The 19,784-nt window shown below is 35.4% G+C and overlaps 2 protein-coding genes across 2 annotated transcripts in view; one reads left to right on the forward strand and one right to left on the reverse strand.

Moving 5' to 3' along the window:
• Positions 1-1,695: 1,695 nt before the first annotated feature.
• Positions 1,696-5,432, forward strand: ABITRAM (actin binding transcription modulator). Its single transcript, XM_026672496.2, has 6 exons — positions 1,696-1,847; positions 2,540-2,591; positions 3,349-3,478; positions 4,734-4,810; positions 4,887-4,956; positions 5,046-5,432. The coding sequence occupies exons 1-6, from the start codon at positions 1,760-1,762 to the stop codon at positions 5,208-5,210; spliced, it is 582 nt and encodes a 193-aa protein (XP_026528281.1). The 5' UTR covers positions 1,696-1,759; the 3' UTR covers positions 5,211-5,432.
• Positions 5,142-19,784, reverse strand: part of CTNNAL1 (catenin alpha like 1) — a 67,302-nt gene continuing 52,659 nt past the window's right edge. Inside the window, exons 12-19 of the mRNA XM_026672495.2 lie at positions 14,114-14,151; positions 12,308-12,358; positions 12,055-12,209; positions 10,536-10,584; positions 9,952-10,008; positions 9,145-9,264; positions 7,270-7,353; positions 5,142-7,178 (exon numbers count right to left, since the gene is read on the reverse strand). Coding sequence (XP_026528280.1) covers positions 7,020-7,178; positions 7,270-7,353; positions 9,145-9,264; positions 9,952-10,008; positions 10,536-10,584; positions 12,055-12,209; positions 12,308-12,358; positions 14,114-14,151 — 713 coding nt within the window. The 3' untranslated portion in view covers positions 5,142-7,019. The remainder of the gene's footprint in view (positions 7,179-7,269; positions 7,354-9,144; positions 9,265-9,951; positions 10,009-10,535; positions 10,585-12,054; positions 12,210-12,307; positions 12,359-14,113; positions 14,152-19,784) is intronic.

Raw genomic sequence — 19,784 nt, forward strand, 5'->3', positions numbered from 1 at the left:
TAGTTAGAGCAATAGTCTTCCCTATAATGATATATGGGTGTAAGAGTTGGACTCTGAACAGCTTGATTTTAGAAGAATTGACACCTTTGAACTTGGTGCTGGTGTAAATTATTGCATACACCATAAGTAGCCAGAACAACCAACACAGATGACGAATCATATAAATCCAGCAATATTACTAGAAGCCAAAATCACAAGACTGCTTACTTTGACCATGGTCATATGTGCAAATTCAGTGGAGAAGTTGATGCTAGGAATGGTTAGTGGAGTAAGAAGAAGAGGCAAGCAAAGAACACTCTGGCTTCATCCCATCAAAGCTGATATAAGATGAACACCCAATAACTGAAAGAAGCTGTGCTTGACAGGATAGCATGGAGAGCATTTGTCTATAAAGTCGCCAAGAGTTAGACACAACTAGTAGAGAATGAATGAGTTTCTCCAGTAAGGTACAAATCTATAAATGCAATAAAATTATTTGTCAATCTATAAAATTAAAGTAATCGTATACTATTATTCTAATCTTAATCAGTATGTCTTACAATTATTTTTCAAAACAGTGTGAAGCTTCACAGAAACAATAAACTGTGTTAGGCAGACAGTACTCTTCAATATTTTCACAAATGATTTAGATGAGGGAATAGAAGGGGAACTCTTCAAATTTGCAGATGCCAACTTCCCAGAAGACAAGCTCAGGATCCAAAAAGGTCATGACAAGACTTGAATAATGGACCCTATCCAATAACATCATATTTAATGCGGAGAAAAGCAAGATTTTACACTTAGGCAGGAAAAACAGGCACAAATACAGAGTGGGACTTAATTTGCAGGACTGTTGCCAGCCACCATCTCACTCGCACACTTAATGCTTTTTTTTTTTTTTTTTACTCCATCCTAGTTTTCCCTCCAAAATCTTTAGAAATAACAAGCGAAAGAAAAGCACGCATTTCAATCTTTTGGAAACTTTCGACCAGTTTCCTTCTGAATGGACTCTTGATAGCATTTGTACTTATTTATTGGGGCAAGGTTAGTTGAGTTTGTTTGAATAGAATAGAATAGAATAGAATAGAATAGAATAGAATAGAATAGAATAGAATAGAATAACCTTTATTGCATTCAAAATACAGTGAAACTTGAAAGCTACTCCAGCACAGTGCCCAAGCACCACATCACATCACACTACACATTATTTAAAAATTAAAATAATGGTAATAGTAGTAACAACAACAACAACAATAATAATAAATCTAGTCCTTGGTGAGGTCCTTAAGGGGTCCTTGATGCTCTCTGAGCTTATTTGTTTTCTTGCAGACGTTTCATTACCTTAACTCAGGGGTCTTCAAACTTGACAGCTTTAAGATTTGTGGACTTCAACTCCCAGAATTCCTCCTCCAGTTATGTTAGCTCAAGAATTCTGGGAGTTGAAGTCCACAAGTCTTAAACTTGCCAAGTTTGAAGACCCTTGCCCTAACTAGCTAACATCTTCAGTGCTAGTCACTTTCAACCCTGAGCTACAAATATTCTCCTTTATCAGTCGAGTTTCTTCCTTGACTTCTATGGTCAAATCTTACTATGACCCCAAATAAAATTTAAACTAGCTTTCTCAATGGAGCTCGGAAATTCCTGCCATAAAATCAGCGTTCATCTCTATTAGTTGTACAGCTCTACGGCGAATACTTGGTTTGCCCCGAGCTTTGTTTAGGCCGCGCCGAGGAAGCTCAAGCGCAAGCGCGGCTCTTTCGTCCCGCCCACGCTTAGAATCATGGCGTCGGGGGCTTCGGAGGCCCGGGCTTCCATGGCAACGATGCCCGGCGTGACGGAACGGTATTTCACCCGCTGGTACAAACCAGGTAGTTTCATCCCTGACCCTCGCTCGCCTCCCCTCTTCGGTTCGGAGAAGAGCTGGGAAAGTGATCTACTGCGCCTTAAAAAAAAAAGAAGAAACGCTTTTTGCAGCATCAGGGATTTCCACCCAATCTTCCGGCTTTTCCCCTTGCGTGGGTTGTTATGGGGATGAAAACAGAGCAGAGTTGGCTGAGGAATTCTGGGAGCTGAAGTCAACCCTCTTAAACAGGGGTCCCCAAACTTGGCAACTTTAAGTCTTGTGGACTTCAACTCCCAGAATTGCTCCCAGCTATGCTGGCTGGAGAATTCTGGGAGTTGAAGTCCACAAGTCTTAAATTTGCCAAGTTTGGAAACCTCTGCTGTAAAGCAACAGAAAGCTGAAATAAGCCCACAAGCAGTCAAGGTTTCACTTGTCAACCACACTGCTTAATAATTTGAGTTACTGGTCCCAATTATAGTCTTGCATTTTATTCTGCTCTGCTCTTTATAGGTAACTTTTTCCTCCTTCTCAGCTACATGCATTTATTTGCCAGCCGATTTAGCATTTTAGTTATTTAAACTAAATAACTTCTGATTTACACAAACCTCTGCTAAAATTAAGTTTGTTAGCTATTAAAAGGCTACAACACTTTTTGGAGCATTTTGTTCAGTCAGCCTGAATCCTGCACAGAAGTAACTGCTAACTTTCTTTTCCTAGATGTAAAAGGTAATCAGTGTGAAGATCATTGCATATTGCAACATTCTAATAGGTAAGACTTTAAGTTGCATGCTTATTTACACTAAAATGCTTCTGTGTCCAATTATCATTCAAGAGAACCTAGTATGTTTTACAAGCCAGGTATCAGACCTAGTTTTAAAGGGACCACTTTCAAAAGGCAGTGGGTAAAGCCTGAGAGCTTTTCACCACTCCAGAATGCTAATCTTCTATTTTGATCTGGCAGAATATTCTACCAATTTACTTCCACCATTTTTGATCCCTATCTTGTGCTATATCCTCTATTTTGGCCTGCCACCAAGTAGTTATGTTATGATTTATCATGTAGAGACATGCTAACTAAAGGTACTGGTATTTTGTCCTTGTTTAGTTGATCTTTTTCTGTTTCCTTCTATATACTAACTAATGCAATTAAAAGATCTTTTGCAGTTGATTTCCACAACTATGCAGCCATGCTGGATTGAGATTGGCAAGCATAAATCAAATGCACATCTAAACAACAGCTCAGTTAATCTAATTATAGCAATGTTACCTTCACCAATGGCTTTTTTCCTTTAATTGAAGCAAAACACTAGTTTTCTTAAAATAAATTATAAATTATAATATTGATTACACTCATGTGTCCTTCCATTCTTTCTGCCCTCTATGCTTCAATTTTATGCTTTGCATTTTTGTCTTATTATTTTATTCTCATTTTAAAATTAATTTTTAAATTATATTGTGCAAGTGCTTCTGTGAAGTCTTGTTTTGAAAAAATATGCTTTGAATAAACAGAACTTCTTGTTTTGTAGAATCTGTGTCATCACTATAGCAGATGCCCATCCTCTCCTTCAAAAAGAAAAACCAATTAAGAGTATTAATTATCAGATTAGTGCAAACTGCAACAGGCTGCAAAATAAAGTTTCTGGAAAGTCTAAACGGGTACGGCTCTTTTAATTTTCATTATAACCACAGATCCATTTCATTTTGAATCTAGATTTTTTTTTAATCTACTAGGCTAGCTCAAAGAATTGTAGTATCAAGATTGATTATATATCCCAAGATTCAAATTGTTCCTTAATTCTTATCAGTATGCCCTTGTTGGCAAAACACTTCATCAGCAGACCGATTTTAAAGATGGGAGCAGTCTCAAAGAAAAGCAGATCAATGAGAGGATGGCCACTTTTTGGCATGTCCACTCATACTCATGTAAGTTGACTGCTTGGGAGTAAGTATAAATTTGGGCTGTTGAAATTGACACCACCACTACACAGCAAAATACAGAAAGATGCCATTGAATGGTGATCTGGATTTTTGCTCTCCCAATATTCAGTTGATGCTGTTCTCTACACTAGACCTAATGTAGTTAGCACTTAAGTGAAAATAGCTTGACAGCATATTCTCATTAGTATCTTCTCACATAAAGTTATTGAAATCAGTAGAATTAATTGGTCACGTCTGATATTGGTCTTTTCATTGTTTGGGGTAGCTGGATCAGAAATACTAGGATAGATTATATGTATTGTGAAGCAAGTTTTGCTGAGAAACAATATGATGCCTAAGGCAGTAGTTGATTATGATTCCAGATATTGGGAATCTTCCCTTGGCAAAGATTAATAAGCAGCTGGAATTATATGAGATTTCAGCAATTTCATTTATAACACATGGAAATGTAAACTCTCAAATACCCTTCTGTAGTTTTTGCATGAGCTTCTAAATTATATTTGGAGTTTGCAATCTATAATACAAAAGCTCCCCGCCACCCAAAAATTTAAATGTACCAGCTCTGTTCTTCATTCAACAAGCCTTGAAGACCTTGCTGTTTCCCCAAGATTTGGGCCAAGATGGAATTATGTGACAGGATTTGTCTGTTCCACCAGAATGACCATCTTATCCTGGTGTTATTCTATTTATTTTTAAATTTGTATGCTACTCAGAATCATCAAGACATTGGGTAACTTTATAAATATGGAAAATTAGTAACATGTTATAAAGCCTTCTGGATTTCATAAAAGACAGGGTTTTAATATAGGATTTCAGTACATGATCAGTTCTCCCAAATTAAAGGAGCCATGTTGTATACTGTAACTATGGTAAACATTGTTTCAAATGTTAAATTGTATCGGTGTTGTACATGCTCAGCCTCTGATTGTTAGTTTTCCAAGAATCCTAATTAGTTGTATGCTTTTCCCTCCAGGGTGCTCAATTTCTAACAGAACTTGCTCCTCTATGTCGAATTCTCTGCTTAGATGGAGAAGAGTATACCATCTATAGGTAAGCTGGTAAGCTGTTATTTATATTGTGTTACTCATACTGTTCTAGAACTTAATAAAATTAAACTTATTTGCAGCTGTATAAGAGGAAAATTAATAGAAGTGAATGAAAACATTCTGGAGAATCCATCTCTTCTACAAGAAAAGGTCAGGATTTCAAACTTGTTATTTGTTCTCTTTTCCTTCTGCCCCCTCCTTTAATTTTCTTACAAATATTTTTGTGTTCATTTTCTTAGCCTTCCACAGAGGGTTATATTGCAGTTGTGTTACCAAAATTTGAAGAAAGCAAAAAAGTAACTCAGGGGCTTCTGACAAGGGAAGAATATGAAGAATTTCTGTCAAAACGTTTTAATTCCACATCATTATGCAATACAAAGAAAGAGAACTCAGCAGAAGTATGAAATACATTAGGCATCTTCCAGTATATCCCATATTAAAGTGACCTTATGGATTTTCATGCTTTACTTTTGGGTGATTATAACCTTAATTGTTCATTTTCAGACAACAAAGTCAATGTTTAAGATCTTCCAAATGTTAATCTGTAACTTTACTATTGGATTTAAGGATGTAGTGCCAAAATATTGTATTGTTCTTTATATCAATAAAAGCCTTTGTTTGCTTAATTTCATCTGTACGTTATACTCACTTTCTACTTTATTAACCAAAACCCAATCTGAAAATGTAAATCCAGCAATCAATACTTTTTATTATTTTGTTTCTTTGAGGATTTTAGTGATGAAGCCGACACACGGTGCCTTAAGATGGCTGAGCAGCAACACTGAACCTATAAATTAACTAGTTGATACATCAGTCATTAACTTGTGTTGCAGAGGTTTGCAGAGTGAAGGTTCAAGGTTTTATAGGACCAAATATTAAGAATATGTTTAACAATTGCAACATTAATATAAATACCAGACAGAAGTGGAGAATGGGACTGGGGTTACAGAAGAAAAAAAGAGGTAAGGAGGTTAGAAATGCTTGCTTATCTTTTTCTGCCTCCCAATCCCTGCATTGCATGATACAGTCAAATATGATTGAGAATCATGTATTAGCTTGTGACTTCAAGTTGTCTTCTTAGCAAAATGTAAAGGACACAGGAGTAATTTATTAGTTATATAATTTTCAAACATACTCAGTTTATAGTACTTAAGACCGGCAAGGAGTTCTTCAATTATAACATTACAATCTGAAACATAAAACCATTAAAATATACAGATCTCAAGCAAGCTTGGAAAAGAACTGGCAAAGTAGGTAATGCCCTCTTTGAAGTAAGTATTTTTAATAGCTAAAACTTTTTTGAATGATCAGTCTTAAGCTTTCCTGTAACATGCTAAAAATGAAAGCTCAAGCTTTCATGTTTAAGGCTGTAAATACAATCACATTTATTAGGGAATTAGGTCTGACTGGTTATAGAAGAACTATTTCTGAAAAGATTCTTTAGATAGTGCTATAAAGATTGTATATAAAAATATAGATAAAAGGGAATAAGATAAAAGCAAGCTTTTCAATATAGTGGATTTTATTAATGCTGTTACTGATCTTTAATTTTAAATATTGCTAAAACTGTTTAAAAATGAAAATAAAATTATCATAATTAAAGTTTTATTGTAACTTATGTATCCAGTAGCAGCAACGTGGATTTCTTGGACAGCGTCTCTCTTAGTACTCTTCCTCACCTTCCTTGCCCACCTGGAGACAAATGTAGTTATCTATGGCAACATAATTTCTTGGCAAGTCACTTTAAGAGGCAAAGACTGAGCAGCTACTCAGCCAGTTAAGCTTTTTTCAAAACGGACTTCCCCAGCAAATAAAATTGGCAAGGATCACATTAGTGAGGGCTGTTAAACAAATAAAGGACAGCAGCAGCAACCACCACCAGTAGTTTTCCATGTAGCTTATCTGATATTATCCAGATCATCTGCGTGAACATTCAAAGCAGCATCTTTGGGGTTTGAAGAGTAAGACATTCATAATGTACGTGATTACAAAAATAGCAGTATTAATAGTGAACCAAAAGTTATTCACCATACAAAAATATGCAGCCATTAAATCTGACTGTTCCTTTTGCTAATTGCTAAGTACCATGACATCTATTAGATGTGAAAAGATTACATCAGCTTTTTCTAACCCGATTTTACCTTTCTCAAAAGAAAGCAATTAGGAGAAATTTAAAAGTACAAATCCAACATAGAAATTTGTCCATCTTCAATTCATTTATTCTCCAATACAGTGAGGCTTGCTACATGTTGTTCCAAGGATTTGATTCCAAAAGTGTTAGTCCTCCCAGCCAGACCACTGTTTTCTCTTGATGCTGCATGCTGGCCATTCCAAGAACAGTGGGCCATTAGATACCCATTTCCTGCTTTGTGCTGTAAAACAAGAAGCAATTAATAAAAATAGAAGTGGCATCCTACCCAGAAATGGTTTGTTTTGCCATATTTGGACATATCATTAACTCACCTGTCTATGTAACCTGAAGCTAAGTGGCAGAACTTGGGAAAGTATATCCAAAATATACTTCGCTTTCTGAATACAGGTATCCACCTAAAGTCAGTGCATTGAAGCAAAAATAATTTCACAATTCAGCTTGAGAAAACATTTTAAAAATGTAATTATAACTGTGAAGCAAGAAATATACTAGCTTCCGTGGAAGGAGTTTAATAATATAACTGAAGTAGCTAGTGCTATGGATGTATTGCACCAAACAGTATTTTAGGTAAAGTACAAAAACAGTAATTTAATACCCTTTTCATAAAAAGGCAGTGTTGTTTTAAGAATTGCCAGAATGAAGAAAAGATAGATAACTCAATGCCAAATCACAAAGTAAGCAAAGAGGGGAAGACAGCGTTATTTTGTTTGTACTGAACTGCCAAAGAATTATCCAATATAACCTTAACAATCTGGCCACAAAGACTGCTTTGGAAGGCTTACTGTACCTTTCAAATTCACTTGATGTAATCGCAGGTGGGAAAAGATCTTGGGAGACTGGGCAAGGGAGACACTGACAAAGGAATGGACAAATAAAGGACACCACAGCTTGCAGCGCAATAGTGGGTAGGAGCAAGAGGCTCAGAAAATACATTCCTTAATTTTTTGGGATGTAAAGAAAACAAGAATTGTACTTTCAGACTTTCAAGATTGTGTTAATACAGCCTTACAATAAAGTGGAATTAGCTCATCTGGTTGTGATTACTATCTGGTTAACCCGGCAAGGCCAACAGATGCTTTGCACCCAGAAAGAGAACTTAGAAACAAGCTCTGTATCTGGGCATATAGATACCTAGGAGGAAAGAAAGTAGTGATATAGCCTGAAATCATAATGCAGGGGGGTTTCCTTTTTATATAGAACAGAACGGAGAAGATATTTTTTTATATGTGCCTGGGAAAGTAGAATGGAAGGACTTCTTCCAAACATATGGGAGATATGCCATTTGCTGAAGGAATGTACAGCTATTTCAATCCTGCTGTATTTTTCAAACTCTCATTCCTATTTGCAAAGAATTCAAGAGAATTCCATTATAAGATCTTTTGCATGTGATCATGGAAATGAGTATTTTTATACAGTTTGAATTTGGGTAACCTGCAAGACAAGTAAAGAACACTTCATGTACCTGACTTATAGGCCCAGATGCTATAGGACTAGAAATGCTTGAACTATGTATGTGCTTGGCATAGGAAATCTGAATTATAAACCAGTCTTTTAGATAGGGGGACATCACATACACGCCTTGGAGGTGGAGGATTACAGTAAGAAGAATCATACATTTAAGTATCTCATTTAAGTATGAGATACATTTAAGTATGAAGAAGCCAAATACTAAATTGATGGATAGACCCATCTATTGTAAGACATAAGGAGTGATAGTGGGATATTACACATATGTCAAACTACACATCCTATAAACCTATAAATTATGTATAGTGCTAGTACTTGTATTGTTTCTCTTAGATGTAAGTATTACATTTTTTCTATTCTACTGTTTTGCTATGGAATAAAGCTTTGGTAACCTATACTGGTGTGCTCATTGTCAGTTAATTCAAAAGTACCTATAGCCCAAATAGGACACTATGATAAACTAAATGTGTTTCTAATGGGTTGCCCTATTAGCTTATATTTTATTTTGATCTGTGCTTCAAGCATCAAAACACAACTGCATCTCATCCATTCCAACTAACTCAAGGTCTCCTTAATTTAGCAACTGAGCACTACCATGTATCATCCATGTATTCTGTTCAAGATTTAACACACAGTTAAAATATTTCATTATCTACAAAATAAGATAGGAAAACAAAGTTTATAGGGAATGACTTTAAAAAAAATAATAACTAGCTTACTTTTAGATAAGTTGCAGTTTTACCCTGCGCGGGGGCTTTGGCTGTGACCTGAAGTTGCTGACATGCAGAGACCATCCTCTCAATCTCCTGCAGAAGCAGTGGTTTGTCGTCATCTTCAAGCTGAAACAGATGTTACTTAGGCATGCTAAACATGATTTATTTTTTAATTTATTTTATTCTTAAAATGGGTATGGCCACCAACTCACACTGATTCCAGCTTAGAAAAATAAAAACAAATACAAAACCTAATAAACCCTGGTGACAGCAATCAATCAAATATATGAAATGTAAGCCACCAAATACATACAAATGTATGTATAATAACAAGTATTATGGAAAAAATGAATAGCACAGATAGCTGCTATTGTATTAAGGTATAGGTAGTCCTTGACCATAGTTGAGCCCAGAATTTATGTTGCCAAGTGAGAAATTTGTTAGGTGAGTTTTGCCTCATTTTATCACTTTTCTTGCCACATTTGTTAAACGAGTCACTGCAGTTGTTAAGTTAGTAATAGGGTTAAGTGAATCTGACTTTCCCATTGACTTTGCTTACCAGAAGGTTTCAAAAGGGACATGACCCTGGGACACTGCAAGTGTCATCCATATGAATCAGTTGTCAAGCATCTGAATGTAAATCACATGACCATCGGGACAGAGCAACAGTCATAAGTGTGAAAAATGGTCATAAGTTACTTTTTTCAGTGCCACTGTAACTTCGAACGATCACTAATGTATTGTTGTAAGTCAAAGACTTAAAAAAGACTTTTAAAAAGTAACTGTCCTTAAGATTCAGATACTGTACTATACCTGATAGGAAAATATATGGAGAGCTGAAGTAAGTTTTAATCCTTCTGTAGCAAAGGCCTAAGAGGGAAAAGGATAGAGAGTTAAATGCAAAATGACTAAGGGAAAAAGACAAAACCTCTATTCTCCAAATGTGCGCACATCCAATTTGTAATCCGATTAGTCAAATTCAGAATAAATGTAGTTGACAAAACTCCCTTCTTTTTTCCATTTCCGAGCAAGAAAAAGAAAAAGTGGCTATCGATGAACTGGATTGCTTCATACAGTTTACATAAACAGGTGTTGCTTTTTATGTTGGGTTAGATAGTTCAGTCTCAAGAAATTCATAGCTTTACCCTTTTATAACCTTAGTTTGCAAACAAGAATACAGTCAAGAATAAATCAATGACAGATAGCTGAAAAAATATAGCAATAGGTCCACCGTTTCCTCACAAAATCAAATACCTATACAAGGTAATCGGCTGGCTGCACAACATAACTAGAATTTATTTTATTTCAATTGATTGAGAAGAGAGAATATTCACAGAAAAAAAATAATTAGCAACTTCAAAGTAGGATTATAAATTCTCTTTTCATTGCTTTATTACCTCTGCCTGGTGGAATAAGTCTTGGGTAATTTTCAGCAGTCCTTCCCCTCTAAAAGAGAAAGAAAAAGAATAAAATTCCACAACAATCTACAAATAATTTACAACTATGTCACTATGATTTTGGGAAACTCAGGAAGTAGAAGAGCAGAAAAGAAAAGAAATTATTCTACTGAGATGAAACTGGATATATAAAAGATATTTAACTGGATACACAAAAGGAACTGGCTGAAGTTTTAAAATTTGAAATATCTGAATATGAATTATAAACAGAATAACCTGGAAAATGTTTTCTTATGGAAACTACACAAGATACTTGTTAAAGAAATCTGTGTGGGTGGCTAAAAAGGATAAATCCTAGGACAATATTTGATTGAATTAAATATTAAGGCCGTTATAGAAAGAGATATAACTTTAGTTTATTTGATCAACTAATAAATTATTATTATTTTGCAATTTTCTGGCAATCCTTGATGGACTTTTTGTGACACCATGTTGATGTTTTATGGATGTTCTTATAGAAAAGGGATGAGAAATGGGATGAACAGATAATCCATTTAACGTTATAAGCACGAAGAATTACTAACTTTGTTTATACTTGTGATGAAGGTTAGATGTCATTTATATATTTCTTTATTATATTCTCTTTCCTTTTTCTTCTTTTTCTGGCATTTTATTCTTTCCATTTTCATCTTTCTCAAAATTTAATTTGTATTAGTTTTTACTATTGTTATTAAAATTCTAAATAAAAATATATATGTTCATAAATGTATGGATCTCTACAGAAGTGAAACAAGAAATTCTTGATACCAGACTAGTATTTTGTACAATAATACATATATGGATCCTCCCCCTCCCCTGCTTTTGATAAGAAAGTTAAAAAATGAGAAATTAAGGAACCCATGCTAATGCATAAGTTAAGACCTAGTACTAATATGATAGAAAATGCTCCAAAATGTATAAATGGGCAGCAGAATTTTAAGATATAAAGCAGATTATTATTTATTTGCACTTTTGTACTCTAATAAAGACTCAAAATAGTTTATTTTTTTCAAATCCTAACAGTTAAGTAAAATGTAGTAGAATATATAAATCTGTGCTCATATCATAGTCTTGTAAAATGTAAGTTTTTTTTTTAAATAACCCTATGTAGGATTAGCAAAATCTTGCAACAACATTTTCCAAATCCCTCCCCATTAACTAAAGCCAACGCATCTGAAATATAAAGTTGTTATATACATTATCCACTTGTTATGTGTATGTATGTGAATGACACATATGCACATATGTATCCCAGAGAATGAAACAGTTCCCATTTTTGGGTTTACATTACTTGTTTGAGTAGTATCTGGATTTTACTGTAATTCAGAAATTCTAGCTTTCTAAACAATATCATCTAGATTTGATATAGGGAGGAAAAGATTCAAGGCCATTTCTACAAACTATTAATTCAAAGCCATTTCTGCAAGCTATTCTGCCCTCTCATTGTTAACGCTTCCCCTTCTGCTACTCTTGTTATTACCTTGTAAATAAATACATGGAGTAAGCCATACTGGATAGACCTTGTCCATATCTTATAATCTCATTTTCTGGGTCTTCCCATTTCTCCATTTCAGAATCAACCCGCGTTGTTAGCTTATGAAGTTCTAAACCTGATTTTCCAAATTTTGTTTGCTCCTGCAAAGGAAAAGAGAAAATATATAATTTTTGTTCATTATGTAATTCAGACTAATTACTAGAATAAATTGGTGCTAATGAATAAAACAACATTTTACCTCATTATCAAGTCTGGCTGGCTTTAAGGCTTTTAAGTTTGCATTATGCTTCTGTAAAAATATTTTTAAAGAACAGAATTTGATTTTAATTTTTTTAATAAATCTAAATTAAACATATTTACTAGGAGCTGTAGTCAAGAATAGTAAGCTAGAGAAAATAGATTTCTAAGAGGGCTGATTCTGAAATAAGCCCAACCTTCTGGTTCTAGATTCTAGATAACTGAACCCAGTATTAGAATAAAGCAACTGTTTTGCTTAAATGAGCTTATTTCTATTTTAAAATTATGTAGTCAAGAGTTACATTACTATTGTAATTACACGACATACCCGTTGCCTGTGTTAAACCTTCAAAATATATGAAACAGCCTTATACAAACAACATCAACATCATCATATAGATCAGTGCTGTAATTAGCATTATCTTCCCTTAAAATCTCAGGTTATTTTAAATGTATCCTATTATAAAATACAGTAAGTACAATTTTTAAAGGTGTTAGGAACAGAACTGCAATACTATTTAGGCAGTGGTTGTACAGATTTGTAGTCAGAATATGATGGGGAAAACTCCAGCCCTAGGAAATGGGCTGGAGACTTTCCCACCATAAGGACATTCTGACCAGAACTCTGTACAACTACTGTTGTGCCTAGGAAACGGGCAGTGATACTTTCCACATGCAATGGATGAATGCCATACAAATAGGTATGCTACCATTGATATGGGTAGGAGAAAACCACAAGAGTAGATTTTGATTAAAGCGTGTAAGCAGAACATCGAACAGAGGTCTCCAAACTTGGCAACTTTCAGACTTGTGGACTTCAACTCCCAGAATTCTCCAACCAGTTGAAGTCCACAAGTCTTAAAGTTGCCAAGTTTGGGGACTTCTGACATATGGCTGGCTGGAGAATTCTGGGAGTTGAAATCCACACTTTCAAAGTTCCTAGGGCTGGGCAACACTGATCTGGATGCTTTCAAAGTCATTTCAATAGAAAAACACTGTGCTCATGCAGGTCCACTTTTGTCAAATCATTTTTGGAATTTATATAGCCTTATTTATAACAGTAATAAAACCTAAGTTATTAAAAACAGATTTCAAATGATCCAGGCATTTTCTAACAAGAGAGCTGAGATCTCAGTACAAAAATGTACAAAGCTAAACATTTTTTGTATCAAAAGCTACTATACAAAGTAATTGGAAAAGGTTTTTTTTAATCTTGATCAAAAACCTATGTGATATAATAATTACAATAGCCATTAGGCAGTAAGATGGGTGTTTCTTTAAAGCTGGGAAATAGATCATATATTATTTGCCATTGTTGCAGAGTGTTGACATTACAATAAAGAATAAAGGAAGAAGTTTTGAGGGATGAAACAGATTGGAAATAAAATACTGGATGGCAACTGTAGTGTGAATTTCCTACTTTGATCATCTTGTCACCTTCCAACTCTATGTTTCTAACATAAATACAGAATTCAAACATTTCCCCTAGCACTCTTATGCAACTCTTAATATGGAAAAGAAAAGATACTGCAGCATTCTGCAGTTATTGCAGAAATTTAGCGACTCTTGCAGAATTCAGACTTAACATTAGTGTTCTAGAAAGATTAGTCTTTGACAACTTTACATCGCCTGCAATGCTATGTTGTTACGTGATTTACCTTTAACTTAGTGTGATATACAAACTCTCCTTACAGTCTTATATAAACAAGGCCAGGGTGGCTTGTTAAACAAATGTGAATATGTGGAGCGAACAATTAATTGATGAAAAGTATAAAGAAATCATCAGGCCCACAAAAATTGAACTTACCCCTGGTTTGGGTAGTGACAAGTATGCACGCTTCTCCCCTGAAAACAATACACCAAAATTGATTATGTACTATACTTCTTAAATTTTGTCTCCAGGTTTTGGAAAAATCATCATATAAAAATGTACCTACCCTTATTGGTTCTTCTTCATAGATCAGACAGGTTCTCTATTTGCCATACATTGCATTGTAAAGGGGAAATTCTGTTACTGCCTATACTTGTACTTATGGGAGATATTGACAGATTCACCAGAAACCTTTCCATTTAGTTGATAACGTTTCTAAAAATTTCCTTTATCTTTCTGAATGCCCCAGAGGAACAGTGGGGGGAAGCCTATATACCAGGTCCAGTGTAGCCATGATGAAAATCAAGTAATCCCTGGAGTAAAGTTCAGATTTTGTAATGGTATAAGGAGCCATTTACTTTTTGATAGGACCTTGACATTTCTTCCATTGAAATCAACACCAATATGTACTTTTTAAAGTTTTTGTTTTATTATATTTATCTTCCTCTAAGTCACGCGTGTCAAACTCACATCGTCACGGCAGCGTCATGAGACATATTGCAACTTTTCCAGTGGTGGGATTCAGGTTTTTTTTAAACTACCGGTTCTATGGCATGGCTTGGCTTGGCGGGTGTGGCAGGGGAAGGATACTGTAAAATCTCCGGTCAGAGGTGGTATTTGCTGGTTTTCTGAACTTCTCAAAATTTCCACTACCGGTTCTCTAGAACTGATCAGAACCTGCTGAATACCACCTCTGGACTTCCCCTCCCTTTGCTAAACCAGGTGGGAGCGAGGCCAGCACGTGATGCATCTGGCCCATGGGCCGTGAGTTTGACACCTCTGCTCTAAGTGGTTCAAGTCAGAGTGCATGAGTTACCCTTCATTTTAAAATACTAAATGATGGATTAAAATCAGCTACAGTATTTCATTAGTCTAGTGGAGACTTAAGATAAGTCTGATGTCGAATATTTCAGATTTGTTTCATAGAAAATAATAGGAATTTAAAATGCTCAATTTTGATCAGATGATATCAATATAAGAATCAGTTTTCCAATTCTGTGTGATGCAATTCAGGTAAATTCAGGCATTACACCAGTCAAAAGTTCAAAATCACCTTTCAAATTTTCCAAATAATTTTTCAAATTTGCCTCGAGACAATTCAAGTTAATTCAGACACAAGCAGCTTATTCCAACCAGCATTCAATATTAAAACCAATATTTGAACTTTCAGTTTCAGAAGCCAACCAATGCTTATCTGACTCCATTTTTCATCTTTCACCACTTTCATTTCTCTTGGACATCGTTTTTTTACTATTGAATTTCATTTGCAAATCAGGTATTCACTTCAGACATCTTACCAAATCATAATTTATGCAAAAGTTTTCAAATCAATATCAAAGTATTGATTGATTCTGAGTTTCCTGAAAAAAAGAGGGTCATCTATTCATTCTGGGGGGACCCAGAATGTTGGGGGTAATATGCTGACTCTGTAAAACCGCTTAGAGATGGCTGCAAAGCACTGTGAAACAATATGTAAGTCTAAATCTATTGCTATTCAAAACTTACATTAGATAGGTAAACTTCCATAACTGCTACTAATTGGTAGTGCACCTTCTTAATTACCAATACTTAAGGTCATATTATTTGGAGAATTCTTATGGCATCCAGATGTGATGTCTGAGCTTGCTATTTAAATTTGAAATAGGTTGATCTGATATTTAAATATCCATTCGATAATCATAGATGATTAGAAATACAGAGAAATTTAAGATCAGACCAGCCACCCACTTGGTTTCTGTTTGTCAAGAAATAAATCCCATTTTTCTTTGGTCATCCTAAAAATGCAAAGATTGACACTTCTACTTGCCAACTTGATAGACGGCCATGGGATTATAACTGGGGTGGTGGTGGTGGCAACCAGCTTGCATTTACAATTGCAATGTCTTGCCATGAGAGTATCACAATTTGCAACTTTCTCAGATGGCTTCTGACAAGCCAAGTCAATTAGGGAAACCAGTTTGTCTTGCATAATTTCACTTAACAACTGTGGTAAAATGGTAATAGAATTGGGTACAGTGATGTCATAGTTTAATGAGTGCATTACTTAGCAACCAACATTCCAATATCAAATACACATACACACACGCACCATATGTATCTCAACACACACACACACACAGTATTATACACACAAATAGTATGTATATATTATACACACATACACAAACACAAATGTTTGTGTATGTACATATGTATATGTGTGTATAGTATATACACATATCTATACATACATGTTGAGATAGATGTTAAATGTATAGTGGTGCCAAGTGACAGCAACATCGGGAATGGGTACGAGAAACTGGAAACGCCTCAGGAGGAACTAGAGAGGATGTGGAAAGTAAAGCCGAATTGGTCCCAGTTGTGGTAGGGGCACTTGAGGCTGTGTCTTCTAAGCTAGCAAAGTGACTCCAACAGATCCCAGGAACAACAGCAGAGCTCTCTGTCCAAAAGAGTGCAGTGCTAAGGACAGCTAAGATAATGTGCAGAACCCTCAAACTGCAGAGCGCACCCAAGAGTGAGAAAGACCTACATTACCCATATGGGTGAGAAAGGAATTGTTTACACACACACACACACACATGCACACGCCCATCCATCTACTTATCCCCTAATAGAAAACTATCACACTATATTTGCGATGGAGGTAGAAAGCCTGTCCCTAATTCATGGACAGCAGGGAAATGTAGGTGACCAAGGGCTTAGCAAACTCTCAATTTTTGTTTCTTGAAGCCCAATAGGGTGTTGGTTTATTTACAAGGCTGATATAATTACATCTGACTTATGCATCATCACCAAATACATCTGTTCCAGGTCTATTCAAAAGTTGCATTTCCACAAGCAAATTAAATAATGGTTTTTATTAACGCATATGAAGGCTAGCTATGTGAACTGTTCACATTAGATAGAAAAAGCCTTGCTACAAAAATCTTTAAATACAACTGTTCTATTGAAACATGTTTACCAGATGGTGCACCATCTGCAAAGATCGAAGTTGACGTTCTTCCCTTTCCCTTAGCCACATAGAATTATTATAGAAATTCATTCTTTAAAAAGCCGGGGAAATGCATTATGTTTCACACATAATGGAATATAAAGGCAGTGTTGCCCTCTTTCTTTTTTTCTAATTATCTCAAACTGAGACCACATACAGTTTCCATGTGACGAGAAATAAATTTCTGCCTGGTCCAGCCATTCTGTCTTTTACTCCTCCACAAATAAAATATTTAGAATACCAGAAGAATAAGTTTTTAAATCTCATGTTTTATGACAGAAAAAAAAACCATGGCCACCTTGAACTTAACTTTTTCAGTTAATATTAAACCCCAAGTCATTTAGTAGAACATATGTAAAAGTAATTACAGCTACGTATTTCATACCATCTTAATTCATTCCTGATTTCTGCCAGTCAAAGGAGTGTCTAAGACCACCTGCAGATGCAATGAAGCAATTTAATATATGGGGAAAAGGAAAGTAAGAAAGGCAACTTGGAGAAGATTGAGATGAAGAGCATTATAGAAGGCCAGGGTGAGGTGTAGAAGCAATTTAGAATTAAAGCCATTACATTTCTGCATTTCCCGTGAAGTAGAGAAAACAAACCAAAATGGAGCCAAAACGATTCATTGTAAAACTGAAATTGGTTTATTAGAAAATGTCCAGCACATTTGTTTGCTCTTTAGTCTTTAACCATAATCAAAAGCAGAGGGCTATTGCCTCACAGACATAGTTATTCATCACATGCCAATACCAAACTCAATATTTTAAATTAGCAATTTAAAAATAACATTACCATAAAAATATAGTATGTATAAACTGATGAGTTAAGTGGAGTGGGTTAGCTTGGGCATAGCCTCAACTATCATCCTGATATGCTAACTGTATCTATCTCTTACTCAAAATACTAAAGATATATCTCCCATTATCAAGAAAGCAGTCCCATTTTTTTCTATAGAAAAAGGCAGAATCAATTACTATGATACTTAAATTTTTAAAATATCTAGGAAAATAATGTGTTTTAGTAATAAAAATATAACCTGATTGCCTGCCAAGATACCAGCTAATTAAACATGCCGTCCCATTAATTTAAATAGGAAACTTAAACACCCCTGAGATGTCAAGGACTTAAAACACATCATTCTGAAAATAAATTCTCTCACTTTAAAAATTCTCTTTTACCTATGTTGGATTAATGCGATGGTGAAATCATCAGCTAGAGTAAAGAGGCAGTCTAGCTTGAAGTTGCTCCATGGGAGGAAGCGGCAAAGACCAAACAATTAAAGCCTTTCTCAAGGGTATGCAGTGAGTCTGGCAAGATTGTTGTAAATATATGTTCAACAATAACGAAACAGGTGAATGAACACATCAGTACGCTTTGGATGCTTCTGGATCGAAAGGATTAGCCAACTATAAGCTGTTGTCCAGGGGGACGCCCAAATGTGTTAACAGCACATTCTTTGGGAAGGCTCCGTTCATGTCCTTTTGACATGAAAGTTATAGAGTGGACCTATGGAAAGCTATGAAGAACCAACACTGGATGAAAGCAACAGAGGGGCTGGCACCCGGATCTAATGAAAGCTGGGAAGTATGGGAATAACTGAATAGTTTGTGCACAGGTGCAAGACCCAGAGACAAATGGGGCGATCCAGTGGCTTCTGCTCTTTGCGATTGTGGTGACATACAGACAACAACACACACGTGTATCTGCCCTTTGTGTCCTGATCAGTGCAATGCGATGCAACACAATTAATGTTGCTAGTTTCTTGGCAAGATCTGTTTAATTTGTATATATTTTAATCTTGTATTTTATATTTTAAATTGTATGTCATATAGTATGCCTTATTTTGATTGTGAAGCTTCTGACACAACTAAACAAACAACAATAAAGAAACTATTTTGGCCTATTCACAGAGTTATTATGGTTCTTTGCCCTTGACATTAATCTCGCCAGATTCAGTGCATTCTCTTGGGAACAGGCAGATAAAGGCTTCAACAGTCTGGCCTCTCCTACTTCCTCCTACAGAGTGACTCCAAGCTAGACCAGCCCTTTACTATCTCTCCTCTCCTTTAGACAATGATTCCAACATAATTAATCAGTATACCAAAAATCTCTGATCAGTGAAATGACATTAGGAGCCACTTATGTTTCCTGTATCTTCCTGCAAAAAAGGATGTCAACTTATAGCACAGAGAAACTGCACTTGTTGGAGTTTTACACAGTTCTTAAGAGCACATGAATCCTATTCTCCTAATACACTTATGAGAAAGTCTTTTTAAATATGACTTGTCTATATGTGAGGTCATATCTAGGATGGCAAAACATCCAAGCTAACTTTGACTCTTACAGTATTTAATTTCTACAAACTTTGTATTATAAATAATTAAAATTGCCTACATAATGAATTTATAACTCAAATTCAATTTACATTATTCAACATACATTTAATTCTGGTTCAGCTGCTGCTCTTGGCTCCTCCATGCGTTTGAAGTGCCATTCATATGAGTCCTTCTAATCCTATTTTGCCTAAATGTGCCTAAATGTGTGAAATGTGTGTGTAAGTTGCCTAAATGTGTGAAAAGATCAGTAAAGAGAGAGGAGTAGGCCTGTATCTCA

This window comes from Notechis scutatus, chromosome 3 (genome assembly GCF_049901735.1).
Source record: "Notechis scutatus isolate UNSWTSFEM ecotype Mainland chromosome 3, rNotScu1.2, whole genome shotgun sequence".
In the NCBI taxonomy this organism is placed as follows: Eukaryota; Metazoa; Chordata; class Lepidosauria; order Squamata; family Elapidae; genus Notechis; species Notechis scutatus.